Source organism: Apostichopus japonicus, chromosome 12, assembly GCF_037975245.1.
Source record: "Apostichopus japonicus isolate 1M-3 chromosome 12, ASM3797524v1, whole genome shotgun sequence".
Lineage (NCBI taxonomy): Eukaryota > Metazoa > Echinodermata > Holothuroidea > Aspidochirotida > Stichopodidae > Apostichopus > Apostichopus japonicus.
In genome coordinates, this window is record NC_092572.1 from 18,419,343 (window position 1) to 18,446,267 (window position 26,925).

Here is a 26,925-nt window from a genome sequence, read left to right on the forward strand (position 1 = left end):
TAATAACGAAGTGTTACTAGCCCACATATAGGCCTACACAAAATAACAATGTCTGACCTTGGTCTGTCAATTACTGATTAAAGCTAAACTTTACCAAACATAGAAAATTATGAGCATCTCTGTTACGTCCCCCATTTTCTTTCTTTGTAAACAATTTGTGCACATTTTGCAACTAAATTCGGAATGCTGTAAAACAACAAGTCCAACTTTCACTAAAGCTGTAATAATAGCTAAATTAATAGACATATCATATATATAATTTCTTGAAAGAAGTGCCTCTGTCTCTGGTTGTATTTGCTCAAAACTGAAACCAGCATCTCCTGTTGTGTCTACTTCAACATAACCTACAATAGACTTTATCATGTAACTATGATAAACCGGCACAAGATCCTCTCCTATAACTGAACTAAGGAAAATCACAATTACATATCCAAAATCAAAATTTCATTTCTTCAATGCGTTGTCTCATTAAAACAATTCAAATTTTACAAGTTGGTTCTATTTGAAATATTAACAACAACTTTAACAGGATTTGTCTTACCTGGACAAGCAACTGAATCAGTTGCCTGAGATGAATCTGTGCATGTACAAGTTATAACACCAGGAAAGTTGGCTACAGTAGAGCCAGTAGCAGGATTACATGTCACGGTTACTGCATCTCCATTAGGATCTGTACAGGAAGGTGTTGTGAACTGAAGGAAGAATTGGTTACCACTTGGGAAAGTCGTAAAATCCGTTGGACAGGACCCAATTTGTGGAGGAGAATTTGGAACTGTAAATAATTAAAATGTTACAAATGATCAGAAAAGAATATCTGATGAAAATAATAATAATAAAGTATAATTCAATGTCAGCATTAATGATATTTAAAACCAGTTACAAATTTGATGAAACAAATGTAACTCTGACAAGAATTTACCTTCCAAGATTGTTCAAGGAAAGGTACACTGATGTCAATCTGAGTCAACAATGTCTTCTTACTTACTTTGAACATTGATAGTAAATGTACAGGAATCAGTTAGTCCTCCACTGTCCTGACATGTACATACAACTGTGTTTGAACCAGCATTAAATGGAGATCCAGATGATGGTGTGCAGGTAGCAAGGAAGTTAGCTTGTTGATTGTCTACACACTGTGGAGTATTGAACGGTGCAGTAGTTGATGTACTCAGTGGTTGTGCTGTTACAGAAAAGTCTGCAGGACACTGAACAGTAGGAGGTTGGTTCACTTCAGAGAAGAAAGAAAAACAGGGGAAACCAGAAAACAAAACGTTAAGTGGTTCCGATGCCCAAACATATTTCATAGTGTGGTAAGCTAGACATGTTAGCATGAAAGTGTACACACAAATAAAGATGGATAATGTATAGTGACTAATCATGTTAACAAAGTCTATAATGTGACATCATATTAAAACACTGTATTATCCAAGTACATATGTATAAAGCTATTTCAGAGATATCTTTTTATGAAGTTTATGTTCATTTATTAATATCCAAGACATGAACATAAGAAGAAAAATGCATGGTTGATTGTATCAATGTAGTGTGACAAACCTAATATGTCAAGGATGAAAATCAGGGAACATTTTGTTCTTGTCTTGTGTTTCAAAGCCATTTCTTGATGAGACACCATCCTGTTATACAAACTTATAAGCTTTGATATAAGTCTGTTTGGTTTTATTTGTTAACAAGCACCATAGTATTGAGAAATTATGTATACTTAAGCAAAGCTTTCTTAATTGTTGATTGTAATCTTCACAATAATTATCAATATTGCCGGTTTCAATTTATTTCACTAACTCAGTTACTCACTAACTCATTCACCATTGGTGAATGATTATATTTCAGAACCTTTTACAGATCTAATTTCAAACTCCATTTGCCATGTATATCACTTCTAATTGGTTACAACAATGTGAAGAAAAGTTAATAGAGAAGTGTTACTAGCCCACATATAGGCATACACAAAATAACAATGTCTGATCTTGGTTTGTCAATTACAGATTAAAGCTAAACTTTACCAAACATAGAAAATTATGAGCATCTCTGTTACTTCCCCCATTTCCTTTTCTTTGTAAACAATTTGTGCACATTTTGCAACTTAATTCGGAAGTGCAGTAAAACAACAAATCGAACGTTCACTAAAGCTGTAATGATAGCTAAATTGGTAGACAGATCATATATATAATTTCTTGAAAGAAGTGCCTCTTTCTCTGGTTGTATTTGCTCAAAACTGAAACCAGCATCTCCTGTTGTGTCTACTTCAACATAAACTACTACATACTTTATCATGTAACTATGATAAACCAGCAAAAGATCCTCTCCTATAACTGAACTAAGGAAAATCACAATTACATATCCAAAATCAAAATTACATATCTTCAATACCATATGCATTGTCTCATAAGAACAATTCAAAGTTTACAAGTTGGTTCTATTTAAAATATTAACAACAACTTTAACAGGATTTTGTCTAACCTGGACAAGCAACTGAATCAGTTGCCTGAGATGAATCTGTGCATGTACAAGTTATAACACCAGGAAAGTTGGCTACAGTAGAGCCAGCACCAGGATTACATGTCACGGTTACTGCATCTCCATTAGGATCTGTACAGGAAGGTGTTGTGAACTGAAGGAAGAATTGATTTCCATTTGGGATAGTCGTAAAATCCGTTGGACAGGACCCAATTTGTGGAGGAGAATTTGGAACTGTAAATAATTAAAATGTTACAAATCATCAGAAAAGAATATCTGATGAAAATAATAATAATAATAAAGTATATTTCCATGTAAGCATTAATGATGTTTAAAACCAGTTACAAATTTGATGAAACAAATGTAACTCTGACAATAAGTTACCTTGTAAGCTAGTTCAAGGAAAGGTACACAAATGTCAATTTGAGTCAACAATGTCTTCTTACTTACTTATAACACTGATAGTAAATGTACAGGAACCAGTCAGACCTCCACTATCAGTGCAAGTACATGCAACTGTGTTTGAACCAGCATTTAATGGAGATCCAGATGATGGTGAGCAGGTAGCAAGGAAGTTAGCTTGTTGATTGTCTACACACTGTGGAGTATTGAACGGTGCAGTAGTTGATGTACTCAGTGGTTGTGCTGTTACAGAGAAGTCTGCAGGACACTGAACAGTAGGAGGTTGGTTCACTTCAGAGAAGAACGAAAAACAAGGGAAACCAGAAAACGAAACGTTAAGTGGTTCCGATGCCCAAACATATTTCATAGTGTGGTAAGCTAGACATGTTAGCATGAAGGTGTACACCCAAATGAAGATGGATAATGTAGTGACTAATCATGTTAACAAAGTCTATTTGGTGACATCATATTAAAACACTATTTTATCCAAGTACCAGGCCTCGACAAATATGGTCGCCAACTCGCCAATGGCGAGTAGAATTTTGCGACTGGCGAGCAAAAAATGCACTTGCTTGACATTTTGGTGAGTGGCTCATTCATTCACTGACTTTATACGATAGGCTTACTATTAACTTGTGAGCCAATCAAGAAAGGCCTTTTGCCTAATGTCACACATCAGAGTAGTATTATCAAGTGCACTGTTACAAGTAGGTCCTAAGGAACAGCTCTGTTCACCAGCTCGAAACTAATTTGATACTAGTTGCTCAAACTAAATTATGCACGATAGGTGTAACCAAAATGGAAAACAACAAACTTAATTCAATGCGTAGCGACAACTCAAACAGGGGTACCTTGTGTGTATGATAAGTACAAATGAAGACAGTGTTGTCAGTAGGTTAACCGCAATGGCGCGATAAAGCCTACCTGACATGTCAATAAGTAAATCATTGTATCCCAATTCACAAGTCAGTAATATGAGGCATAGCTTCGGCTTTTGTCGACGAACTTTCAGTTCTGTTACCAAATTGTTAACCCTTATTACGGGCGGCAAGAAAAGACGAAACTTTGAATTCATTGGGTGTTGAAGAACTTGAGAGGATGGCTGATCATTGTAGTACTTTGCTGCTAAATGATGAGAACAACCCAGATGGCTTTAAGAAATCAAGGAGGAAATTCAAAAATTCATCACTTGCGGGGTGCCTCAAGGCAGTATATTGGGCCCCATTTTATTTCTTTGCTATGTAAATGATATGCCTAACTCTATCAATTGCTTGCTTTTACAATATGCCGATGACAGTGCTTTAATTTACTCTGACAAAGATCCTAACAATATTAAAAAAAATCTTTCTTCTAACCTGGAGAGTGGCAATAAATGGCTCATTGAAAACAAATTGTCGTTACACATGGGTAAGACCGAGTTGATTTTGTTTGGGACGAAACGTAAACTTGGTCAGTATACTGACTTCTCAATTATTTGTGATGGTCAACTGATTAAGCCCAAACATTCTGTTGTTTACCTCGGTCTGGAATTAAACCAATACCTTGATGGCGAACAAATTGTTCTTGGCATTATTAGTAAAACAAATTCTCGACTCAAATTCCTCTACAGGCAAGCTAATTATTTTAATCAAAATATGAAAAAGACCATCTGTACAGCCCTTGTTCTTTGTCTGTTTGATTATTCCATCTCATCTTGGTATGGAGGTATTTCTAAGTACCATGCTCGTAGATTACAATGTGCCCAGAACAAAGTTATCAGATTCATTCTGGGTAAAGATTTTTATTACCACATTAACCATGCTGACTTTAAAACTCTTGGTATTTTGAACATCAACACTAGGGCTGCACAGCTTCGTCTTAATCATGTTTTTAATGTTTTCCATGGCACCTCTCCAGTCTATATGAGGGAGAGTTTTATTAGAGTAAATAGTGTTCATAGCCATAACACAAGAGGTAGTAGTTTTAATTTTCAACTTCCCAAAATTAAAACGCACTGTGCTGGGTCTTTTTATTACAATGCAATTAAAAACTGGAACAGGCTACCTGAAAACATAAAGTCCATCCTGCTGAAATACAATTTTAAAAAAGATGCCAAAGCCTACCTTTTAAATCATATGAATGTCTAGCTTGTAAATATCTTTCTTTTTTACAGTGTTTGTATGCATGTTTTAGTTGTTTAATAGTGTATTTCTTATCTTTTGTATTTTAATGGTTATAAGGACCCCTTTGGAAATAAGCTTTTAGCTTAAAGGGTTATCCTTGGCATGTTATCTTCTTTTTGATGCATTTAAGTATATTCCCTTCTTGTATTTTAAATGTTTATCTTTATGTGCAATTTTTTGTTTGTATGCAGATGAAGATTGATATCTTGCCGAATAAAATCAAATCAAATCAAATCAAATCAAAAGAGTGGGCTCAACTCAAGTCTCAAGTCAGTGGCAAAAATATTACATTTGGTCCCCTCTCCCAGCTTGTAATCCAGGAAGGTGCAACTATCCTCTGTTGTCTGAATTATTTAAAGTAATGGTGGTTCTGCCAGTGAGTTATGCAGCTTGTGAAAGGGAATTCACAACCATCAATAGAATCAAAACTTCCCAAAGAACACTTCTCTTGCCCCAGACTAAAAGGATTTAACGCAAATTTCTGAGAATTGCCCGTCCATAACAGATTTCAACCCTACCACATCAATTGACAGGAGGTAATTTTCCAGCAAAGGGCGACGTCACACCGACAGATATCAATCCCCAAACACAACATCAAATGCAAATCACCACCAACAAGCAACTCAACAGATGAAGAACTAGTTTACCAATCCCCCCCCCCCCCACCATCCCTATCTTCGAACGATTCAACTTCATTCAACACCATCATTTATTTATTTTCACAAAGATAAGTAAGTATGCAGTATTTATGGGAAGCTTAGCAGAAACAGAATATGTGCAACAACAACAAAAAACCCATATTTTCACAAAAAGTTTTCAAGTATTACAATGTTGCTGATTTCTAAGCTTTGTGGTTTCTTCCTTAATCAGCAACAGTAAATGTATATATTCCTATAAGGAAGTTAATTGCAGTGAACTTGAAGCAAGTCCAAATCGCATTTTTGTTCAACGACCAATGTCAATGGGAGATAACTGTGTGCAATCGCTTACTATTTTTACGTACATTATGTACGGAGATTTTTCAGGTGCGGTGACTTTTTACGGAGTGTAGTGATACGAACTGAACTTTCAAGGGAACAAACGTAAAATAATAATTTTGCCGAAATAACATTACATATCTCGAAATGAACAACAGGAAGTTTATTGGAATAAGTTTTAGTAAAAAAAATGGATAATTCTCGAGACCTGACCAATGAAAGCTGTAAGTCCGACACTCAGTAATCGATCGATAATAATAATAATTGTCAGTGCCAAGCTTTATCTTAACTTATTAACGATACTTACACATGTACTGTATACACTGATACAGTAGTCTGATGAAATGTCAAGTGAAAGTTACAGATTGTCAGCCATGCCATTGCTTATTTTTGTGTCCTTAACAATGCTTACAAAGTTTCACCGTTTTATATTTTCACATATACCATGTTTTAAACACTTTTGACTAACCACAATTTAAATAGATCGATTTTGCTGTAAACAACTAACAGTAACACTATACGGCGATATCCTCAGTTAGCCATACTACCTAGGCTTATATCACACAAACAATTAGCGAGAAAATATGGCAAGTAAATTTAACGATTTGGCTAGTAAAATTTTAGACTCGGTCGCCAGTTTTAAAAAAATTGTTGAGGCCTGTACATATGTATAAAGCTATTTCAGAGATATCTTTTTAAGAAGTTTTTGTTCACTTATTAATATTCAAGACATGAACATAAGAAAGAAATGCATGGTTGATTGTATGTAGAGTGACAAACCTAATATATGAAGGATGAAAATCAGGGAACATTTTGTTCTTGTCTTGTGCTTCAAAGCCATTATTTGATGAGGTTTTTAAAAAAATTGTCGAAGCCTGCCAAGTACATATGTATAAAAATATTTCAGAAATATCTTTTTAAGAAGTTTTTGTTCACTTATTAATATTCAAGACATGAACATAAGAAAGAAATGCATGGTTGATTGTATGTAGAGTGACAAACCTAATATATGAAGGATGAAAATCAGGGAACATTTTGTTCTTGTCTTGTGTTTCAAAGCCATTATTTGATGAGGTTTTTAAAAAATTTGTCGAAGCCTGCCAAGTACATATGTATAAAGCTATTTCAGAGATATCTTTTTAAGAAGTTTTTGTTCACTTATTAATATTCAAGACATGGACATAAGAAAGAAATGCATGGTTGATTGTACATGTAGAGTGACAAACCTAATATATCAAGGATGAAAATCAGGGAACATTTTGTTCTTGTGTTTCAAAGAAAATATTTGATGAGACATCCTGTTATACAAACTTATAAGCTTTGATATAAGTCTGTCTGGTTTTCTTTGTTAACAAGCACAATAGTATTGAGAAATTATGTATACTTAAGCAAAGCTTTCTTAATTGTTGATTGTAATCTTCACAATAATTATCAATATTGCCGGTTTCAATTTATTTCACTAACTGGTGAATGATTATATTTCAGAGCCTTTTACAGATCTAATTTCAAACTCCATTTGCCATGTATATCCCTTCTAATTGGTTACAACAATGTGAAGAAAAGCTAATAACAAAGTGTTACTAGCCCACATATAGGCATACACAAAATAACAATGTCTGATCTTGTTTTGTCAATTACAGATTAAAGCTAAACTTTACCAAACATAGACAATTATGACCATCTCTGTTACTTCCACCATTTCTTTTTCTTTGTAAACAATTTGTGCACATTTTGCAACTTAATTCGGAATGCAGTAAAACAACAAGTCCAACTTTCACTTAAGCTGTAATAATAGCTAAATTAGTAGACAGATCATATATATAATTTCTTGAAAGAAGTGCCTCTGTCTCTGGTTGTATTTGCTCAAAACTGAAACCAGCATCTCCTGTTGTGTCTACTTCAACATAAACTACAACAGACTTTATCATGTAACTATGATAAACCGGCAATTACATATCCAAAATCAAAATTTCATTTCTTCAATGCGTTGTCTCATAAAAACAATTCAAATTTTACAAGTTGGTTCTACTTAAAATATTAACAACAAGTTTAACTGGATTTTTTCTTACCTGGACAAGCAACTGAATCAGTTGCCTGAGATGAATCTGTGCATGTACAAGTTATAACACCAGGAAAGTTGGCTACAGTAGAGCCAGTAGCAGGATTACATGTCACGGTTACTGCATCTCCATTAGGATCTGTACAGGAAGGTGTTGTGAACTGAAGGAAGAATTGGTTACCACTTGGGAAAGTCGTAAAATCCGTTGGACAGGACCCAATTTGTGGAGGAGAATTTGGAACTGTAAATAATTAAAATGTTACAAATGATCAGAAAAGAATATCTGATGAAAATGATAATAATAAAGTATATTTCCATGTCAGCATTAATAATATGTAAAACCAGTTTCAAATTTGATGAAACAAATGTCACTCTGACAAAAAGTTACCTTCTAAGCTAGTTCAAGGAAAGGTACACGAATGTCAATCTGAGTCAACAATGTCTTCTAACTTACTTATAACACTGATAGTAAATGTACAGGTATCAGTTAGACCTCCACTGTCAGTGCAAGTACATGCAACTGTGTTTGGACCAGCATTAAATGAAGATCCAGATGATGGTGTGCAGGTAGCAAGGAAGTTAGCTTGTTGATTGTCTACACACTGTGGAGTATTGAACGGTGCAGTAGTTGATGTACTCAGTGGTTGTGCTGTTACAGAGAAGTCTGCAGGACACTGGACAGTAGGAGGTTGGTTCACTTCAGAGAAAAACGAAGAACAAGGAAAACCAGAAAACAAAACATTAAGTGGTTCTGATGCCCAGACATATTTCATAGTGTGGTAAGCTAGACATGTTTGCATGAAAGTGTACACACAAATAAAGATGGATAATGTAGTGACTAATCATGTTAACAAAGTCTATTTAGTGACATCATATTAAAACACTGTATTATCAAAGAACATATGTTTGAAGCTATTTCAGAGAAATCTTTTTAAGAAGTTTATGTTCACTTATTAATATTCAAGACATGAACATAAGAAAAAATGCATGGCTGATTGTATCAATGAGTGTGACAAACCTAATATGTCAAGGATGAAAATCAGGGAACATTTTGTTCTTGTCTTGTGTTTCAAAGCCACTTCTTGCAATTGATGAAAATGCATGACATAAAGATGGAAATGTCATGAAAATGCGCTTATATTGTACCAACATCGTAATACCAGCATGAACCAAATTTACGTTAAGCCCTGTCCATTCTTTGATATTCATGGTGGGATATCGACATTTGAAGAATTTTATGGAAAGCCCTTGACCACTCATTAATATTCATGAGATGGGAATAAAAAACAAGTATGACATTGATTCAACTTGTGTTTGTTAAGATACCATGTTTACAAGCAGTTTTCACAATTTCCCATTTAGCCTCATCCACTCATGAATATTAATGAGGTGGACTTGCTGTTGCAAAGAACATATGTACTTACTATGTACTTACGTCACCATACCCTGTATTAACTAAACGGGACATACAGTAGAACAGATATTGACATTTCCAGAATTATGCATTGAGCCCCACCCACTCATTAATATGCAAGTTAGCCCTACCGAACACAATAGGGATCATCTCTTGACCATGACCAACATATGTTACAGTGTGACATCAATCACATATTACCTGTTTGAGAATACCGTGTTTAAAAGCAAAGGCATCACATAACCATACATACACCAACTTCACTACATAGGTTCGGATGGATGCCAAAGCATCAAAACCAAAAATGAGAACCAATATCTTTTGTTTCCTGGTCATACTTTTAACCAGTTCTCTGAATGATCATTGCAACATTGAACATTTTCTTTGTACTTCTGATCTGTGTTTTGTAGACTTCTTCATTATATAACCATTATCATCCCTCAGCAGATAGGACATCATCCTGTTATACAACATTATAAGATCAAATCTGCTCTGCTCTATCTGTTAAAGATTTTGTAACTTAATGTGCAGTAAAACAACAAGACTAACTTTCACTAAAGCTGTAATGATAGACAAATTGGTAGACAGATCCTACACAATTTCTTGTGAGAAACTTGGCAAGAGTCCAAGGTAAGTGTCAGTCAGTCCTACATACATCCTCTGTTATTTAAATAATTCAGGGAAATCCAGTAACATCTTTCTGAATATTAACAATGAAACATCGGAAAGTCCTTTCAACAAACAAGATGTATCCATCACATATCCAGGCCTTCAAACAAGACACCATATTAAACCACATTGTTACATCAAGACATTTGCAATGTGTCACTTGGAATCTGATTGATCAAATAAATGTACCAACATACAGAGCAGGGAATAATAAAGTGTTTACATTTTGTGTAGCAGTTTTGAAAGCTCTGAACTTGGTCTTTAAAAATAATCTTGTAACTGTGTACGAAAACTGCTATCATGCACTTGCAGCATTTTGCTATGTGATACCAGGTAAACAGGACTTTTGTTTGACTAACGTTTGACGTCAAACAGTGGCAACCCCATTATGTAATAAATAATGCTTGTCTCTCAATTCTGCCAGTCACTATGAAAGAACATGGGATACATTTTGGGCTGTTCAGAAAAAAACGTTTCAAACAGTGCATCTGTCTCTGGTTGTACTTGCTCGAAACTAAAACCAACATTTCCTGTCATGTCTACTTCAACATAACTACTACAGACTTTATCAAGTAACTATGACAAACCAGCACAAGATCCTCTCTTATGACTGAACTTTAAGAAAAGCACAATGACATATGTCCCACACCTTGTGCCTGGAGCACAATTCAAATTTGGAAGTTTGTTTACTTATAACATTTAAGGAAAAGTGGGTCGTGTCTTACCTGGACAAGTAACTGAATCAGTTGCCTGAGATGAATCTGTGCATGTACAAGTTATAACACCAGGAAAGTTGGCTACAGTAGAGCCAGCACCAGGATTACATGTCACAGTTACTGCATCTCCATTAGGATCTGTACAGGAAGGTGTTGTGAACTGAAGGAAGAATTGGTTATTAAATGCAACGCTATTGAAATCCGTTGGACAGGGCCCAATTTGTGGAGGAGAGTTCACAGCTGTAAAGAAATAAAAGGTTTGATTTTACTGTTGAAGAAAAACACATTTAACTGTTGTGAAAGCTTGAGAACCCTTGAATTATTTTAGTTACAGTGGCAATGAGGACATGATTAACTTAAACACAGCTGTCTATGCATGCTGCATAATATCAAAGACTACCTATGTTACACCAAAGGCCAAAGAATACTTTTACTTTCTTTTGGCATCATTCTCACAACAGACTGTTAGCCATCAAAAACTCTGATAGACTTCATAGTGTGGACCTATAATACATTTCTAGCAGACTCCAATAAATCTGTACTTCTTTTAATAGCTACTTAGCACAAAGATTCATGCCAAACCATTTTAAATTATTGAAATATTAAATTCAACCTTGATGAAGACTAGGAAAAATTTAAAAACGTGTTGAAGAAATAATTGATTCCCATACTGGTGACATGATATCAGTTCAAAATAACATTAGACACATTTTGGCTTACTTTGCTATAATCATGCTCACACACGTATTCAATGTAGATGAAGCACTGTGGTGAATCAAGGCACTTATTAGATACCAATCATGCAATTATCTGTGTCAATTATGGATGTGGAACTTACTTAACACAGTGACAACAAATGTACAGGAATCAGTCAGACCTCCACTGTCCTGACATGTACATACAACTGTGTTTGAACCAGCATTAAATGGAGATCCAGATGATGGTGTGCAGATAGCAAGGAAGTTAGCTTGTTGATTGTCTACACACTGTGGAGTATTGAATGGTGCAGTAGTTGATGTACTCAGTGGTGGTGCTGTCACAGAGAAGTCTGCAGGACACTGAACAGTAGGAGGTTGGTTCACTTCATAGAGAAAGAAAAACAGGGGGAAATGAAAGCCAAGATTTTATGTTTTTTGGCCATAATTTTTAACACTTCTCTGCATGATAATTGCAACATCTCCACAAACTTTCCTTTGGTGTGCAGTTCTGAATCTGTGCTTTTTAGACTTCTTAATTATTCCACCATTATTGTCACTCAGCTGATGGGACATCATCCTGTTATGCAATATTATAAGAACAAATGTGCTCTGTTTTTATCTGTTAAAGGTCAAGAAACCTGTAGCAATGACTGTTTGTGATATCATTTGGAATACTTCCAGTTTGCAAATAGCTCATGTATGCAGTTTTCTAATGTTTGCTCAGAAAGGGTCGAAACTAAAACACTTCACTTATTATGAATTTAATTTTGTGGTGTCACAGGGGGCAGTGCACAAGCTCCATAAAAAGGAAACTTTTAAGCAATACAGTACACATGGAAACTTTTGACATCCAAGGAAAGACAGTTCTCTTATAACTGGCCATAACAGAAAAGTTATTTAAAGGATGCTGCTAAAAGTTCTCCAAGTTGTAAATATGACAATATAGATAGAAACATATTGAATGTCTTTTTCATTGGTGTGAATGTTTTTTCTCAGTTATCGATAACAATTGGAAAGAAATCTTCTGTTAGGGATAAGTAGTAAATAAATGATATCACTGTTTGTTAACTGATGTTCACCAACCCTATCATTTTTTAATTATTCGTGTTTACAAGCCAAGGAATAACACACAATTGCACACCAACACATCACACACACCATCACCATTGCCAAGAATCCTTTTTGCCTCCTGCAAGGAATGATAATTGCTTGAATTTTGCAAGATTAGGAGTGGCTCTAGGGCACAAATGTTGGCTGTATGATAAACCTCAATCCCAAAAATTAGCCTACTGAGTGAATGGAAGAATAATAAACCTGCATAGCATTATCAGTAGGAACAATGTCCTTAAAGTAATAGAAAATACCATTAAACTTTAGTAAGATGTTACATAGAACATTGACATGAACTTTCCACGATCAATTTTTGTAATAGTAAGACCTAAGTACTCCGTACTGGAAGACTTAAGAATATCTATTTACCTCAAAAACAATCTTTCTTGACAGGAGTGTTGTTTGGAATAACTATGAAATGTTGTTTACCACCATGTAGCATAAGGTTATTAGAAAATATCAAACCAATAGATTAGTTGCTTCATAGCCCTTACAGCTTTAAATATTAACTGATTCCAGCTCTTCTTGGAAATGAAAGTCTTTGGAATTGAACAATTTAAGTCATTAAAATAGACCAGAAACAGTCAGAGCCTAAAGATGGACCCTTGTAGAACTCTATTGGAGACTGACAAATAATCAGAATACGTATTAGTTACATAAGTACATTGCTTTCTATTAAACAAGTAGCTGGAGAGCAGGTTTTGGGCTTTGCCATTAATACCCTTAAATGATTTAGTTTCATCACGGGAATACCATGATCAATTGCATCAAATGCTGTCATAAGATCTAAGTACAAGCCTATTACAGTGTTGCCAACATGACTTAGTGATGACATGGCTTCAGAGTCAACACTCCTCACATTCTACATCTATCTTATGAAAATAAAAACAAAGATGAATTAAAAGGTTTCTGTCCCTAGTGGCACTATATCATCACAAATTCAAAGCATTACAGGAACCAGACACAACTTCAAACTAATATCTCTACCAAACCAAGCAAGATATTGCTTTAGCTGTTTTGGGGAAGTTCTTCTCCACAAAGATCTCTGTCATATAAATTAAAGAGGGTTGTTGAATTTGTGTCCCTATTAAGAGCTAAACTAACATAACCTGGATAGCCCATACCGACATAAACCATGAATCCAACCCTCTCAATCCTCATTTGTTTCCAGAAAAATAAGAGGTTAGAAAGCTAGAACTTGCTTAGTGATTCCTCGTGTAGCCTTTGTCAAGGAATCAAAACACAATGATAACTTACAATTAAACAGTCTCATAAATTTAACAAGTTTATCTATGCAACAGTCCCATTGCAATGATGAATACAAACTTAGAAATATAGTCTTCAAGGAATGACAGCATTCAAGTAAGAATTCAACACTTACCTGGACAAGCAACTGAATCAGTTGCCTGAGATGAATCTGTGCATGTACAAGTTATAACACCAGGAAAGTTGGCTACAGTAGAGCCAGTAGCAGGATTACATGTCACAGTTACTGCATCTCCATTAGGATCTGTACAGGAAGGTGTTGTGAACTGAAGGAAGAATTGGTTTCCACTTGGGATAGTCGTAAAATCCGTTGGACAGGACCCAATTTGTGGAGGAGAATTTGGAACTGTAAACAAGTTAGAGGTTACAAATGGTCAGAAAAGGATATCCTATGAAAATTAGAATAATAAAGTATATTTCCATGTCAGCATAAATGATATTTAAAACCAGTTACAAATTTGATAAAACAAATGTAACTCTGACAAGAATTTACCTTTTTGAAGATTGTTCAAGGAAAGGTACACTGATGTCAATCTGAGTCAACAATGTCTTCTTACTTACTTTGAACATTGATAGTAAATGTACAGGAATCAGTCAGACCTCCACTGTCAGTGCAAGTACATACAACTGTGTTTGAACCAGCATTAAATGGAGATCCAGATGATGGTGTGCAGGTAGCAAGGAAGTTAGCTTGTTGATTGTCTACACACTGTGGAGAATTGAACTGTGCAGTAGTTGATGTACCAAGGAGTGGTGCTGTTACAGAGAAGTCTGCAGGACACTGGACAGTAGGAGGTTGGTTCACTTCAGAGAGAAAGAAAAAGTCAAAACAAGGCATTATATGATTTAATGCAATATCTTGAACAGGTCCATTTTCTACTTTTTGACACTTTCTGTAAATTCTCAGCATCCATTTCTCAGTTTCTCAAGAGTTTATGTTGTGTTAAGCACTTTACACTAGGTCACTGAGTTCTACTTGTCAGGCGAAAAATGATAACATTAAAGTGTAAAAGCAGAACAATTGCAGCCAGCCTTATGTCACTTGTCATGAGGATATGCTTTGTCTAAGGCATTTAAATTAACAGATATGTTTAAGGCCAGTTGCTGTGCATTTTGAATAATAGATGTGTGAACTAATATACTTCCAAAGTAGCACTTACTCCACCTTGCATATATAAATCAAATTTAAGTTGATGATATTAAAATAAGAAATATATTTAAAATGTTAACATGAAGATATCATTGACTTATCACTGAAAAAAGTTATAAAGAGTTCATGACACTCATAGGTGCTATTTAAGTATGTTTATTGAGGGGTTTCCTTTAAAGTGTTCACTTTGGCTTATGACTCTTAGTCTGCAGTCGATCTCGATTTCACTATTAACATTTTCTAAGTTTGTGCTTTCACTTGATAGAAGATTACAGTGTCATTAACATTCCATAATAGTAGTCTTTCTAAGTTCTAAGATGCTGTCTGTCTTGGCTTTGCTGTGACATGAATTATTAATCTAATAAACAGGTCCTGTTATTTTTCTTCTCTAAGTGACAACTGTTTATAACTTTAAAATGTGATTGAAGTGTACTTTTCTAGAATTAATTGAGAGGCAAAAGAGATAATAAAGTCATTGCAATACACACAAACATTTTTAGTGTGTGTTTGTTGCAGTTGTGAATCTGTAGTTTTTACACCTTTAAAACCACCATAATTGCCACTCAAGGTGAGATCTGCAGTATACATTATTACAATAAGCTTCAGTTGATGAGAACCATGATCCTGTTATACAAACTTCTAAGCTTTGAAATAAGTCTGTTTTGTTTTATTTGTTAACAAGCACAATAGTATTGAGAAACTATGTATACTTTAGCAATGCTTTCTTAATTGTTGCTTGTTATCTTCACAATAACCATCACTATTACCGGTTTCAATTTATTTAACTAACTGGTGAATGATTACATTTCAAACCTTTCACAGTTCTAATTTCATACTCCATTTGCCATGTATATCCCTTCCAATTGGTTACCACAATGTGAAGAAAAGTTAATAACCAAGTGTTACTAGCCAACATATAGGCTTACACAAAATAACAATGTCTGATCTTGTTCTGTCAATTACTAATTAATGCTAAACTTTACGAAACATAGAAAAATAAGAGCATCTATTTTCCTTCCCCTATCCTTTTCTTTATAAAACAATGTGTGCACATTTAGCAACTTAATTCTCCAGATGTGCAGTGTACCAACAAGCCTAACTTTCACTAAAGCTGTAATGATAGACAAATTGGTAGACAGATCCTATACAATGTCTTGTGACAAAGTTGGCAAGAGTCCAAGGTAAGTGTCAGTCAGTCCTACATACATCCTATGTTCTTTAAGATAATTCGGGCAATTCCAGTAACATCTTTCTGAATATTAAAAGTGAAATATCTGGGATGTCCTTTCAACAAACAAGATGTAAAACATATATATCAAATATCCAGGCCTTCAAACAAAACACCATATTTAACCTATTCAATGTTACATCACGGCAATGTGTCACTTGGAATCTGATTGATCAAATAAATGTACCCACATAAACAGCAGGGAATAATAAAGTGTTTACAGTTCGTGTAGCAGTTTTAAAAGCTCTGAATTTGGTCTTTAAAAATAGTCTGGTTTCTGTGTACGCAAACTGCTTTCTTGCACAATTTGCTTGGATAGCATTTTTCTATGCGATACCAGATAGAAAAAACAGGACTTTTGTTTCACTAACATTAGACGCCAAACAGTGGCAACACTATTAAGTAATAACCAATGCTTGTCTCTCAATTCTAACAGTCATGATGAAAGGACATGGGATATGTTTTACACTGTTCAGACAAAAACGTTTCAAACAGTGCATCTGTCACTGGTTGTACTTGCTCAAAACTGAAACCAACATTTCCTGTCATGTCTACTTCAACATAAACTACAGACTTTATCAAGTAACTATGACAAACCAGCACAAGATCCTCTCTTATGACTGAACTTTAAGAAAAGCACATTGACATATGTCCCACACCTTATGCCTCGTGCCATGAACACAATTCAAATTTTACAAGTTGGTTCTATTAAACTATTTAACGAAAACTATGATTTTGTCTAACCTGGACAAGAAACCACAGAAGTTGCCTGAGATGAATCTGTGCATGTACAAGTTATAACATCAGGAAAGTTGGCTACAGTAGAGCTAGCAGCAGGATTACATGTCACGGTTACTGCATCTCCATTAGGATCTGTACAGGAAGGTGTTGTGAACTGAAGGAAGAATTGGTTATTAAATGCAAAGCTATTGAAATCCGTTGGACAGGACCCGATTTGTGGAGGAGAGTTCACAGCTGTAAAAGAATAAAAGGTTTGTCTTTACTGTTGGAGAAAATCATATTTAACTGTTGTGAGAGCTTGAGAACCCTTGAATTATTTTAGTTACAGTGGCAATGAGGACATGATTAACTTAAACACAGCTGTGCATGCTGCATAATTATCAAAGACTACCTATGTTACACAAAAGGCTGAAGAATACTTTTACTTTCTTTTGGCATCAATCTTACAACAGACTGTTTAGCCATATATACTCTGATAGATTTCTTAGTGTGAACTATACATTCCTAGCAGACTGCAATAAATATATACTTCTTTTAATAGCTACTTAGCACAAAGATTCATGCCAAACATTGTTAATTTATTGAATTGTGAAATGCAACCTTGGTAAAGACTAAGAGATAGATCTATCATACTAAAAAGTTAAGAAACATGTTAACAAATATTTGATATCCCATATAAGTGATATGGTATTGCTTCAAAATGACATGAGACACTTTCACTTTCTTTGCTATAATCATATATATGCTCACACACCTATTCAATGTAGATGAAGCACTGTGGTGAATCAAGTCAATAATAAGATACCATCATGCAATTATCTGTGTCAATTATGGATATGGAACTTACTTAGCACATTAACAACAAATGTACAGGAACCAGTCAGACCTCCACTGTCCTGACATGTACATACAACTGTGTTTGAACCAGCATTAAATGGAGATCCAGATGATGGTGTGCAGGTAGCAAGGAAGTTAGCTTGTTGATTGTCTACACACTGTGGAGTATTGAACGGTGCAGTAGTTGATGTACTCAGTGGTGGTGCTGTTACAGAGAAGTCTGCAGGACACTGAACAGTAGGAGGTTGGTTCACTTCATAGAGAAAGAAAAAAAGGGGGAAATGAAAGCCAAGATTTTATGTTTTTTGGCCATAATTTTAAACACTTCTCGGAATGATCATTGCAACATTTTCACAAACTTTCCTTTGGTGTGCAGTTCTGAATCTGTGCTTGTTAGACTTCTTAATTATTCCATCACTTATTGTCCCTCAGCTGATGGGACATCATCCTTTTATGCAACATTATAAGAACAAATGTGCTCTGTTCTATCTGTTAAAGGTCAAGAAACCTGTACCAATGACTGTTTGTGATATCATTTGGAATACTTCCAGTTTGCAAATAGCTCATGTATGCAGTTTTCTAATGTTTGCTCAGAAAGGGTCGAAACTAAAACACTTCACTTATTATGAATTTAATTTTGTGGTGTCACAGGGGTTAGTGCAAGAGCTCCATAAAAAGGAAACTTTCATGCAATACAGTACATGTGGAAACAATTTGACATCCAAGGAAAGACAGCTCTCTTAGCACTGGCCATAACAGAAAAGTTATTTAAAGGATGCTGCTAAAAGTTCCCCAAGATGTAAATATGACAATATAGATATAAACATGTTAATTGTCTTTTCCATTGGTGTGAAAAAAAATTCTCAGTTATCGATAACAATTGGAAAGAAATCTTCTGTTAGGGATAAGTAGTAAAGAAATGACATCACTGTTTGATAATGATTTTCACCAACCCTATCGGTTTTGAATTATTCGTGTTTACAAGCCAAGGAATAACACACAATTGCACACCAACACACACACCATCACCATTGCCAAGATTCCTATTGCCTCCTGCAAGGAATAAAAATGCCTGAATTTTGCAAGATTAGGAGTGGCTCTGGGGCACAAATGTTGGCTGTAAGATAAACCTCAATCCCAAAAGTGAGCCTAGAGTGAATGGAAGAATAATAAACCTGCATAGCATTATCAGTAGGAACAATGTCCTGAAAGTAATGGAAAATACCATTAAACTTGAGTAAGATGTTACATAGATCATTGACATGAACTTTCCACAATCAATTTTTGTAATAGTAAGACCTAAGTACTCCGTACTGGAAGACTTAAGAATATCTATTTACCTCAAAAACAATCTTTCTTGACAGGAGTGTTGTTTGAGATAACTATGAAATGTTGTTTACCACCATGTACTATAAGGTTATTAGAAAAATCAAACCAATAGATTAGTTGCTTCATAAGCACTTACAGCTTTAAATATTAACCGATTCCAGCTCTTCTTGGAAATGAAAGTCTTTGGAATTGAACAATTTAAGTCATTAAAATAGACCAGAAACAGTCAGGGCCCAAAGATGGACCCTTTTAGAACTCTATTGGAGACATACGAATAATCAGAATACGTATTAGTTACATAAGTACATTGACAAGTAGCTGGAGAGCAGGTTTTGGGCTTTGCCATCAATACCGTTAAATGATTAAGCTTCATCACAGGAATACCATGATCAATTGCATCAAATGCTGTCATAAGATCTAAGTACAAGCCTATTACAGTGTTGCCAATATAACTTAGTGATGACATGGGCTTCAGAGTCAACACTCCTCACATTCTACATCGATCTTATGAAAAGAAAAACAAAGATGAATTAAAAGGTTTCAGTCCCTAGTGGCAATATGTGATCACAAATTCAAAACATTACAAGAACCAGACAACCTTCAAACTAATAACCCTATCAAACCAAGAAAGATATAGCTGTTTTTGGAAAGTTTTTCTCCACAAAGATCTCTGTCATATATAACAAAGATGATTGTTGAATTTGTGTCCCGTTTGAAAGCTAAATTAACATAACCTGGAGAGCACATATCGACATAAACCAATGAACACTACTCTCTCAATCCTCATTTTGTTTTCAGAAAAATAAGAGGTTAGAAAGCTAGAACTTGCTTAGTGATTCCTCGTGTAGCCTTTGTCAAGGAAGCAAAACTCTATGATAACTTACAATTAAACAGTTAAAAGTTTATCTATACAACAGTCCCATTGCAATGATGAATAAAAACTTAGAAATATAGTCTGTTCAAAGAAAGACAGCATTCAAGTAAGAATTCAACACTAACCTGGACAAGCAACGGAATCAGTTGCCTGAGATGAATCTGTGCATGTACAAGTTATAACACCAGGAAAGTTGGCTACAGTGGAGCCAGCACCGGGATTACATGTCACGGTTACTGCATCTCCATTAGGATCTGTACAGGAAGGTGTTGTGAACTGAAGGAAGAATTGGTTTCCATTTGGGATAGTCGTAAAATCCGTTGGACAGGACCCAATTTGTGGAGGAGCATTTGGAACTGTAAACAAGTTAAAGGTTACAAATAGTCAAAAAAGAATATCTGATGAAAATAATAATAATTAAGTATATTTAGATGTCAGCTGTATTTTGAAACCAGTGACAATATTTACTTACTTTGAACAGTGATAGTAAATGAACAGGAATCAGTAAGACCTCCACTGTCAGTGCAAGTACATACAACTGTGTTTGAACCAGCATTAAATGGAGATCCAGATGATGGTGTGCAGGTAGCAAGGAAGTTAGCTTGTTGATTGTCTACACACTGTGGAGTATTGAACTGTGCAGTAGTTGATGTACCAAGGAGTGGTGCTGTTACAGAGAAGTCTGCAGGACACTGGACAGTAGGAGGTTGGTTCACTTCAGAGAGAAAGAAAAAGTCAAAACATTATAGGATTTAATGCAATATCTTGAACAGGTCCATTTTCTACTTTTTGACACTTTCTGTAAATTCTCAACATCCATTTTTTGAGTTTCTAAAGAGTTTATGTTGTGTTAAGCACTTTACACAAGGTCAATGAGTACTACTTGTCAGTGATGAAAATGATAACATTAAAGTGTAAAAGCAGAACAATTGCAGCCAGCCTTATGTCACTTGTTATGCTTTGTCTAAGGCATTAAGTTAACAGATATGTTTAAGGCCAGTTGCTGTGCATTTTGTATAATAGATGTGTGAACTAATATACTTTCCAAGCAGCACTTACACCACCTTGCATATATAAATCAAATTTAAGTTGATGATATTAAGATAAGAAATATATTTCAAATGATACCATGAAGATATCATTGACTTTCATAATACAAGGGAAGCTATCAGCTATTTCTACTAAACTAGCTTAGACTTAACAGACTTTGATTGCACAAAAAGTTATAAAGAGTTCATGAAAATCATAGGTGCAATTTTCTACCAAGTATGTTTATGTTCACTTTGGCTTATGACTCATAGTCTGCAGACGATCTCGATTTCACTATTAACATTTTCTAAGTTTGTGCTTTCACTTGATAGAAGATGACAATGTCACTAACATTCCATACTAGAAGTCTTTCTAAGTTACAAGATGCTGTCTGTCTTGGCTTTGCTGTGACAAGAATTATTAATCCAAGAAACAGGTCCTGTTATCTTTCTTCTCTAAGTGACAACTGTATATAACTAAATATGTGATTGAAGTGTACTTTTCTCCAACTGATTATCCAGAATTAATTGAGAGGCAAAAGAGATAATAAAGTCATTGCAATACACACAAACATTTTTAGTGTGAGTTTGTTGCAGTTGTGAAGCTGTAGTTTGTACACATTTAAAACAAGCATAATTGCCACTCAAGGTGAGATCTGCCATACATTATTACAATCAGCTTCAGTTGATGAGCACCATCCTGTTATACAAACTTCTAAGCTTTGAAATATGTCTGTTTTGTTTTATTTGTTAACAAGCACAATAGTATTGAGAAACTATGATACTTTAGCAATGCTTTCTAATTGTTGCTTGTTATCTTCACAATAACCATCACTATTACCGGTTTCAATTGATTTCACTAACTGGTGAATGATTACATTTCAGAACCTTTTACAGTTCTAATTTCATACTCCATTGGCCATGAATATCCCTTCTTATTGGTTACCACAATGTGAAGAAAAGTTTAATAACAAAGTGTTACTAGCCCACGTATAGGCCTACACAAAGTAACAATATCTAATCTTGGTCTGTCAATTACTAATTAATGCTTAACTTTACGAAACATAGAAAAAAAAGAGCATCTATTTTCCTTCCCCTATCCTTTTCTTTATAAAACAATGTGTGCACATTTAGCAACTTAATTCTCCAGACATGCAGTGTACCAACAAGCCTAACTTTGACTAAGCTGTAATGATAGACAAATTGGTAGACAGATCCTATACAATTTCTTGTGACAAAGTTGGCAAGAGTCCAAGGTAAGTGTCAGTCAGTCCTACATACATCCTATGTTCCTTAATTAATTCGGGCAATTCCAGTAACATCTTTCTGAATCTTAAAAGTGAAACATCTGGGAAGTCCTTTCAACAAACAAGATGTAAAACATATATATCAAATATCCAGGCCTTCAAACAAAACACCATATTAAACGTATTCAATGTTACATCAAGGCAATGTGTCACTTGGAATCTGATTGATCAAATAAATGTACCAACATACACAGCAGGGAATAATAAAGTGTTTACATTTTGTGTAGCAGTTGAGAAAGCTCTGAATTTGGTCTTTAAAAGTAGTCTGGTTCCTGTGTACGAAAACTGCTATCTTGCACTTGCTTGCATAGCATTTTTCTATGCGATACCAGATAGAACAAACAGAACGTTTTGTTTGACTAATGTTAGACCCCAAACAGTGGCAACACTATTAAGTAATAACTAATGCTTGTCTCTCAATTCTGCCAGTCATGATGAAAGAACATGGGTTAAGGTTTACACTGTTCAGAAAAAAAACGTTTGTAACAGTGCATCTGTCTCTTGTTGACCTTGATCAAAACTGAAACCAACATTTCCTGTCATGTCTACTTCAACATAAACTACTACAGACTTTATCATGTAACTATGACAAACTGGCACAAGATCAACTCCCATAACTGACCTTCAAGAAAACACAATGACATATGTCCAACACCTTATGCCTCGTGCCATGAACACAATTGAAATTTTACAAGGTGGTTTAACTTCGAAAATTTAACAAAAGGTTAGGACCGTGTCTTACCTGGACAAGCAACTGAATCAGTTGCCTGAGATGAATCTGTGCATGTACAAGTTATAACACCAGGAACGTTGGCTACAGTAGAGCCAGCACCAGGATTACATGTCACGGTTACTGCATCTCCATTAGGATCTGTACAGGAAGGTGTTGTGAACTGAAGGAAGAATTGGTTATTAAATGCAACGCTACTGAAATCCGTTGGACAGGGCCCAATTTGTGGAGGAGAGTTCACAGCTGTAAAGAAATGAAAGGTTTGATTTTACTGTTGAAGAAAATCACATTTAACTGTTGTGAAAGCTTAAGAAGCCTTGAATTATTTAAGTTACAGTGGCAATGAGGACATGATTAACTTAAACACAGCTGTCTATGCATGCTGCATAATATCAAAGACTACCTATGTTAAACCAAAGGCCAAAGAATACTTTTACTTTCTTTTGGCATCAATCTTACAACAGACTGTTTAACAAATAAAAACTCTGATAGATTCCATAGTGTGGACCTACAATATATTCCTAGCAGACTGCAATAAATATATACTTCTTTTAATAGCTACTTAGCACAAAGGTTCATGCCAAACCTTGTTAATTTATTGAATTGTGAAATGCAACCTTGGTGAAAACTAAGAGATAGATCTATCATACAAAAAAGTTAAGAAACATGTTAACAAATATTTGAATCCCCATATAAGTAATGTGGTATTGCTTCAAAATGACATGAGACACTTTCACTTTCTTTGCTATAATCATATAAATGCTCACACACTATTCAATGTAGATGAAGCACTGTGGTGAATCAAGTCAATAATAAGATACCATCATGCAATTATCTGTGTCAATTATGGATATGGAACTTACTTAGCACATTAACAACAAATGTACAGGAACCAGTCAGACCTCCACTGTCAGTGCAAGTACATACAACTGTGTTTGAACCAGCATTAAATGGAGATCCAGTTGATGGTGTGCAGGTAGCAAGGAAGTTAGCTTGTTGATTGTCTACACACTGTGGAGTATTGAACGGTGCAGTAGTTGATGTACTCAGTGGTGGTGCTGTCACAGAGAAGTCTGCAGGACACTGAACAGTAGGAGGTTGGTTCACTTTATAGAGAAAGAAAAACAGTGGAAAATGAAAGCCAAGTTTTTTTGTTTTTTGGTCATAATTTTAAACACTTCTCTGCATTTCTGTGCTTTTTAGACTTCTTAATTATTCCATCACTATTGTCCCTCGGCTGATGGGACATCATCCTGTTATGCATCATTATAAGAACAAAGGTGCTCTCTTCTATCTGTTAAAGGTCAAGCAACCTGTAGCAATGACTGTTTGTGATATCATTTGGAATACTTACAGTTTGCAAATAGCTCATGTATGCAGTTTTCTAATGTTTGCTCAGAAATGGTCGAAACTAAAACATTAAACTAATTATGAATTTAATTTCATTATGTCACAGGGGGCAGTGCACGAGCTCCATAAAAAGGAAACTTTGTTGCAATACAGTACATATGGAAAATGTTGACATCCAAGGAAAGACAGCTCTCTTACAACTGGCCATAACAGAAAAGTTATTTAAAGGATGCTGCTTAAAGTTCTCCAAGTTGTAAATATGACAATATAGATATAAACATGTTAATTGTCTTTTCCATTGGTGTGAAAAAAAATTCTCAGTAATTGATATTAATTGGAAAGAAATCTTCTGTTAGGGATAAGTAGAAAAGAAATGACATCACTGTTTGATAATGATGTTCACCAACCCTATCGGTTTTGAATTGTTCGTGTTTACAAGCCAAGGAATAACACACAATTGCACACCAACACACACACCATCACCATTGCCAAGACTCCTTTTGCCTCCTGCAAGGAATAAAAATGCCTGAAGTTTGCAAGATTAGGAGTGGCTCTAGGGCACAAATGTTGGCTGTATGATAAACCTCAATCCCAAAAGTGAGCCTAGAGTGAATGGAAGAATAATAAACCTGCATAGCATAATCAGTAGGAACACTGTCCTTAAAGTAATAGAAAATACCATTAAACTTGAGTAAGGAGTTACATAGATCATTGACATGAACTTTCCACGATCAATTTTTGTAATGGTAAGACCTAAGTACTCCGTACTGGAAAACTTAAGAATATCTATTTACCTCAAAAACAATCTTTCTTGACAGGAGTGTTGTTTGGGATAACTATGAAATATTGTTTACCACCATTTAGCTTAAGGTTATTAGAAAATATCAAACCAATAGATTAGTTGCTTCATAGCCCTTACAGCTTTAAATATTAACTGATTCCAGCCCTTCTTGGAAATGGAAGTATTTGTGTCATTTGCAAAGAAACATTGGAATTGAACAATTTAAGTCATTAAAATAGACCAGAAACAGTCAGGGCCCAAAGATGGACCCTTGTAGAACTCTATTGGAGACATTCGAATAATCAGAATATGTATTAGTTACATATTAAGTACATTGACAAGTAGCTGGAGAGCAGGTTTTGGGCTTTGCCATCAATACAGTTAAATGATTAAGCTTCATCACGGGAATACCTTGATCAATTGCATCAAATGCTGTCATAAGATCTAAGTACAAGCCTATTACAGTGTTGCCAACATGACTTAGTGATGACATGGGCTTCAGAGTCAACACTCCTCACATTCTACATCAATTGATGATATAAAAAGAAAAACAAAGATGATTAAAAGGTGCAGTCATCACAAATTCAATACATTACAGGAACCAGACACAACTTCAAACTAATATCTCTACCAAACCAAGCAAGATATTGCTTAGCTGCTTTGGAAAGTTCTTCTCCACGAAGATCTCTGTCATATAAATCGAAGATGAATGTGGAATTGTGTCCCCTTTAAAAGCTAAATTAACATAACCTGGATAGCCCATACCGACATAAACCATGAGCCCAACCCTCTCAATCCTCATTTTGTTTTCAGAAAAATAAGAGGTTAGAAAGATAGAAATTGCTTAGTGATTCCTTGTGTAGTCTTTGTCAAGAAATCAAAACACAATGATAACTTAAATTTAAACAGTCTCATAAATGTGACAAGTTGATCTTTGCAACAGTCCCATTGCAATAATGAATACAAACTTAGAAATATAGTCTTCAAGGAATGACAGCATTCAAGTAAGAATTCAACACTTACCTGGACAAGCAACTGAACTAGTTGCCTGAGATGAATCTGTGCATGTACAAGTTATAACACCAGGAAAGTTGGCTACAGTAGAGCCAGCACCAGGATTACATGTCACGGTTACTGCATCTCCATTAGGATCTGTACAGGAAGGTGTTGTGAACTGAACGAAGAATTGGTTTCCATTTGGGCTAGTCGTAAAATCCGTTGGACAGGACCCAATTTGTGGAGGAGAATTTGGAACTGTAAACAAGTTAAAGGTTCAAATAGTCAAAAAAGAATATCTGATGAAAATAATCATAATTAAGTATATTTACATGTCAGCTGTATTTTGAAACCAGTGACAATATTTACTTACTTTGAACAGTGATAGTAAATGTACAGGAATCAGTTAAACCTCCACTGTCCTGACATGTACATACAACTGTGTTTGAACCAGCATTAAATGGAGATCCAGATGATGGTGTGCAGGTAGCAAGGAAGTTAGCTTGTTGACTGTCTACACACTGTGGAGTATTGAACTGTGCAGTAGTTGATGTACCAAGGAGTGGTGTTGTTACAGAGAAGTCTGCAGGACACTGGACAGTAGGAGGTTGGTTCACTTCATAGAG

The 26,925-nt window shown here is 35.1% G+C and overlaps 1 protein-coding gene across 29 annotated transcripts in view; it reads right to left on the reverse strand.

Moving 5' to 3' along the window:
• The window catches only part of LOC139977145 (uncharacterized), a 98,658-nt gene that overhangs the window by 35,630 nt on the left and 36,103 nt on the right, over nt 1–26,925 (reverse strand). For 19 of the 29 annotated variants that reach the window (XM_071986264.1, XM_071986263.1, XM_071986258.1 and 16 more), the window contains 18 exons: nt 26,673–26,915; nt 26,327–26,557; nt 24,036–24,278; nt 23,185–23,415; nt 20,580–20,822; nt 20,233–20,463; nt 17,915–18,157; nt 17,071–17,301; nt 14,510–14,752; nt 14,064–14,294; nt 11,713–11,955; nt 10,884–11,114; nt 8,530–8,772; nt 8,086–8,316; nt 2,926–3,168; nt 2,479–2,709; nt 986–1,228; nt 542–772 (listed from right to left, as the gene is read on the reverse strand). In XM_071986264.1, coding sequence (XP_071842365.1) covers nt 542–772; nt 986–1,228; nt 2,479–2,709; nt 2,926–3,168; nt 8,086–8,316; nt 8,530–8,772; nt 10,884–11,114; nt 11,713–11,955; nt 14,064–14,294; nt 14,510–14,752; nt 17,071–17,301; nt 17,915–18,157; nt 20,233–20,463; nt 20,580–20,822; nt 23,185–23,415; nt 24,036–24,278; nt 26,327–26,557; nt 26,673–26,915 — 4,266 coding nt within the window. The remainder of the gene's footprint in view (nt 1–541; nt 773–985; nt 1,229–2,478; nt 2,710–2,925; nt 3,169–8,085; nt 8,317–8,529; nt 8,773–10,883; nt 11,115–11,712; nt 11,956–14,063; nt 14,295–14,509; nt 14,753–17,070; nt 17,302–17,914; nt 18,158–20,232; nt 20,464–20,579; nt 20,823–23,184; nt 23,416–24,035; nt 24,279–26,326; nt 26,558–26,672; nt 26,916–26,925) is intronic. The other 10 variants (XM_071986275.1, XM_071986272.1, XM_071986276.1 and 7 more) reach the window with 10 other exon arrangements.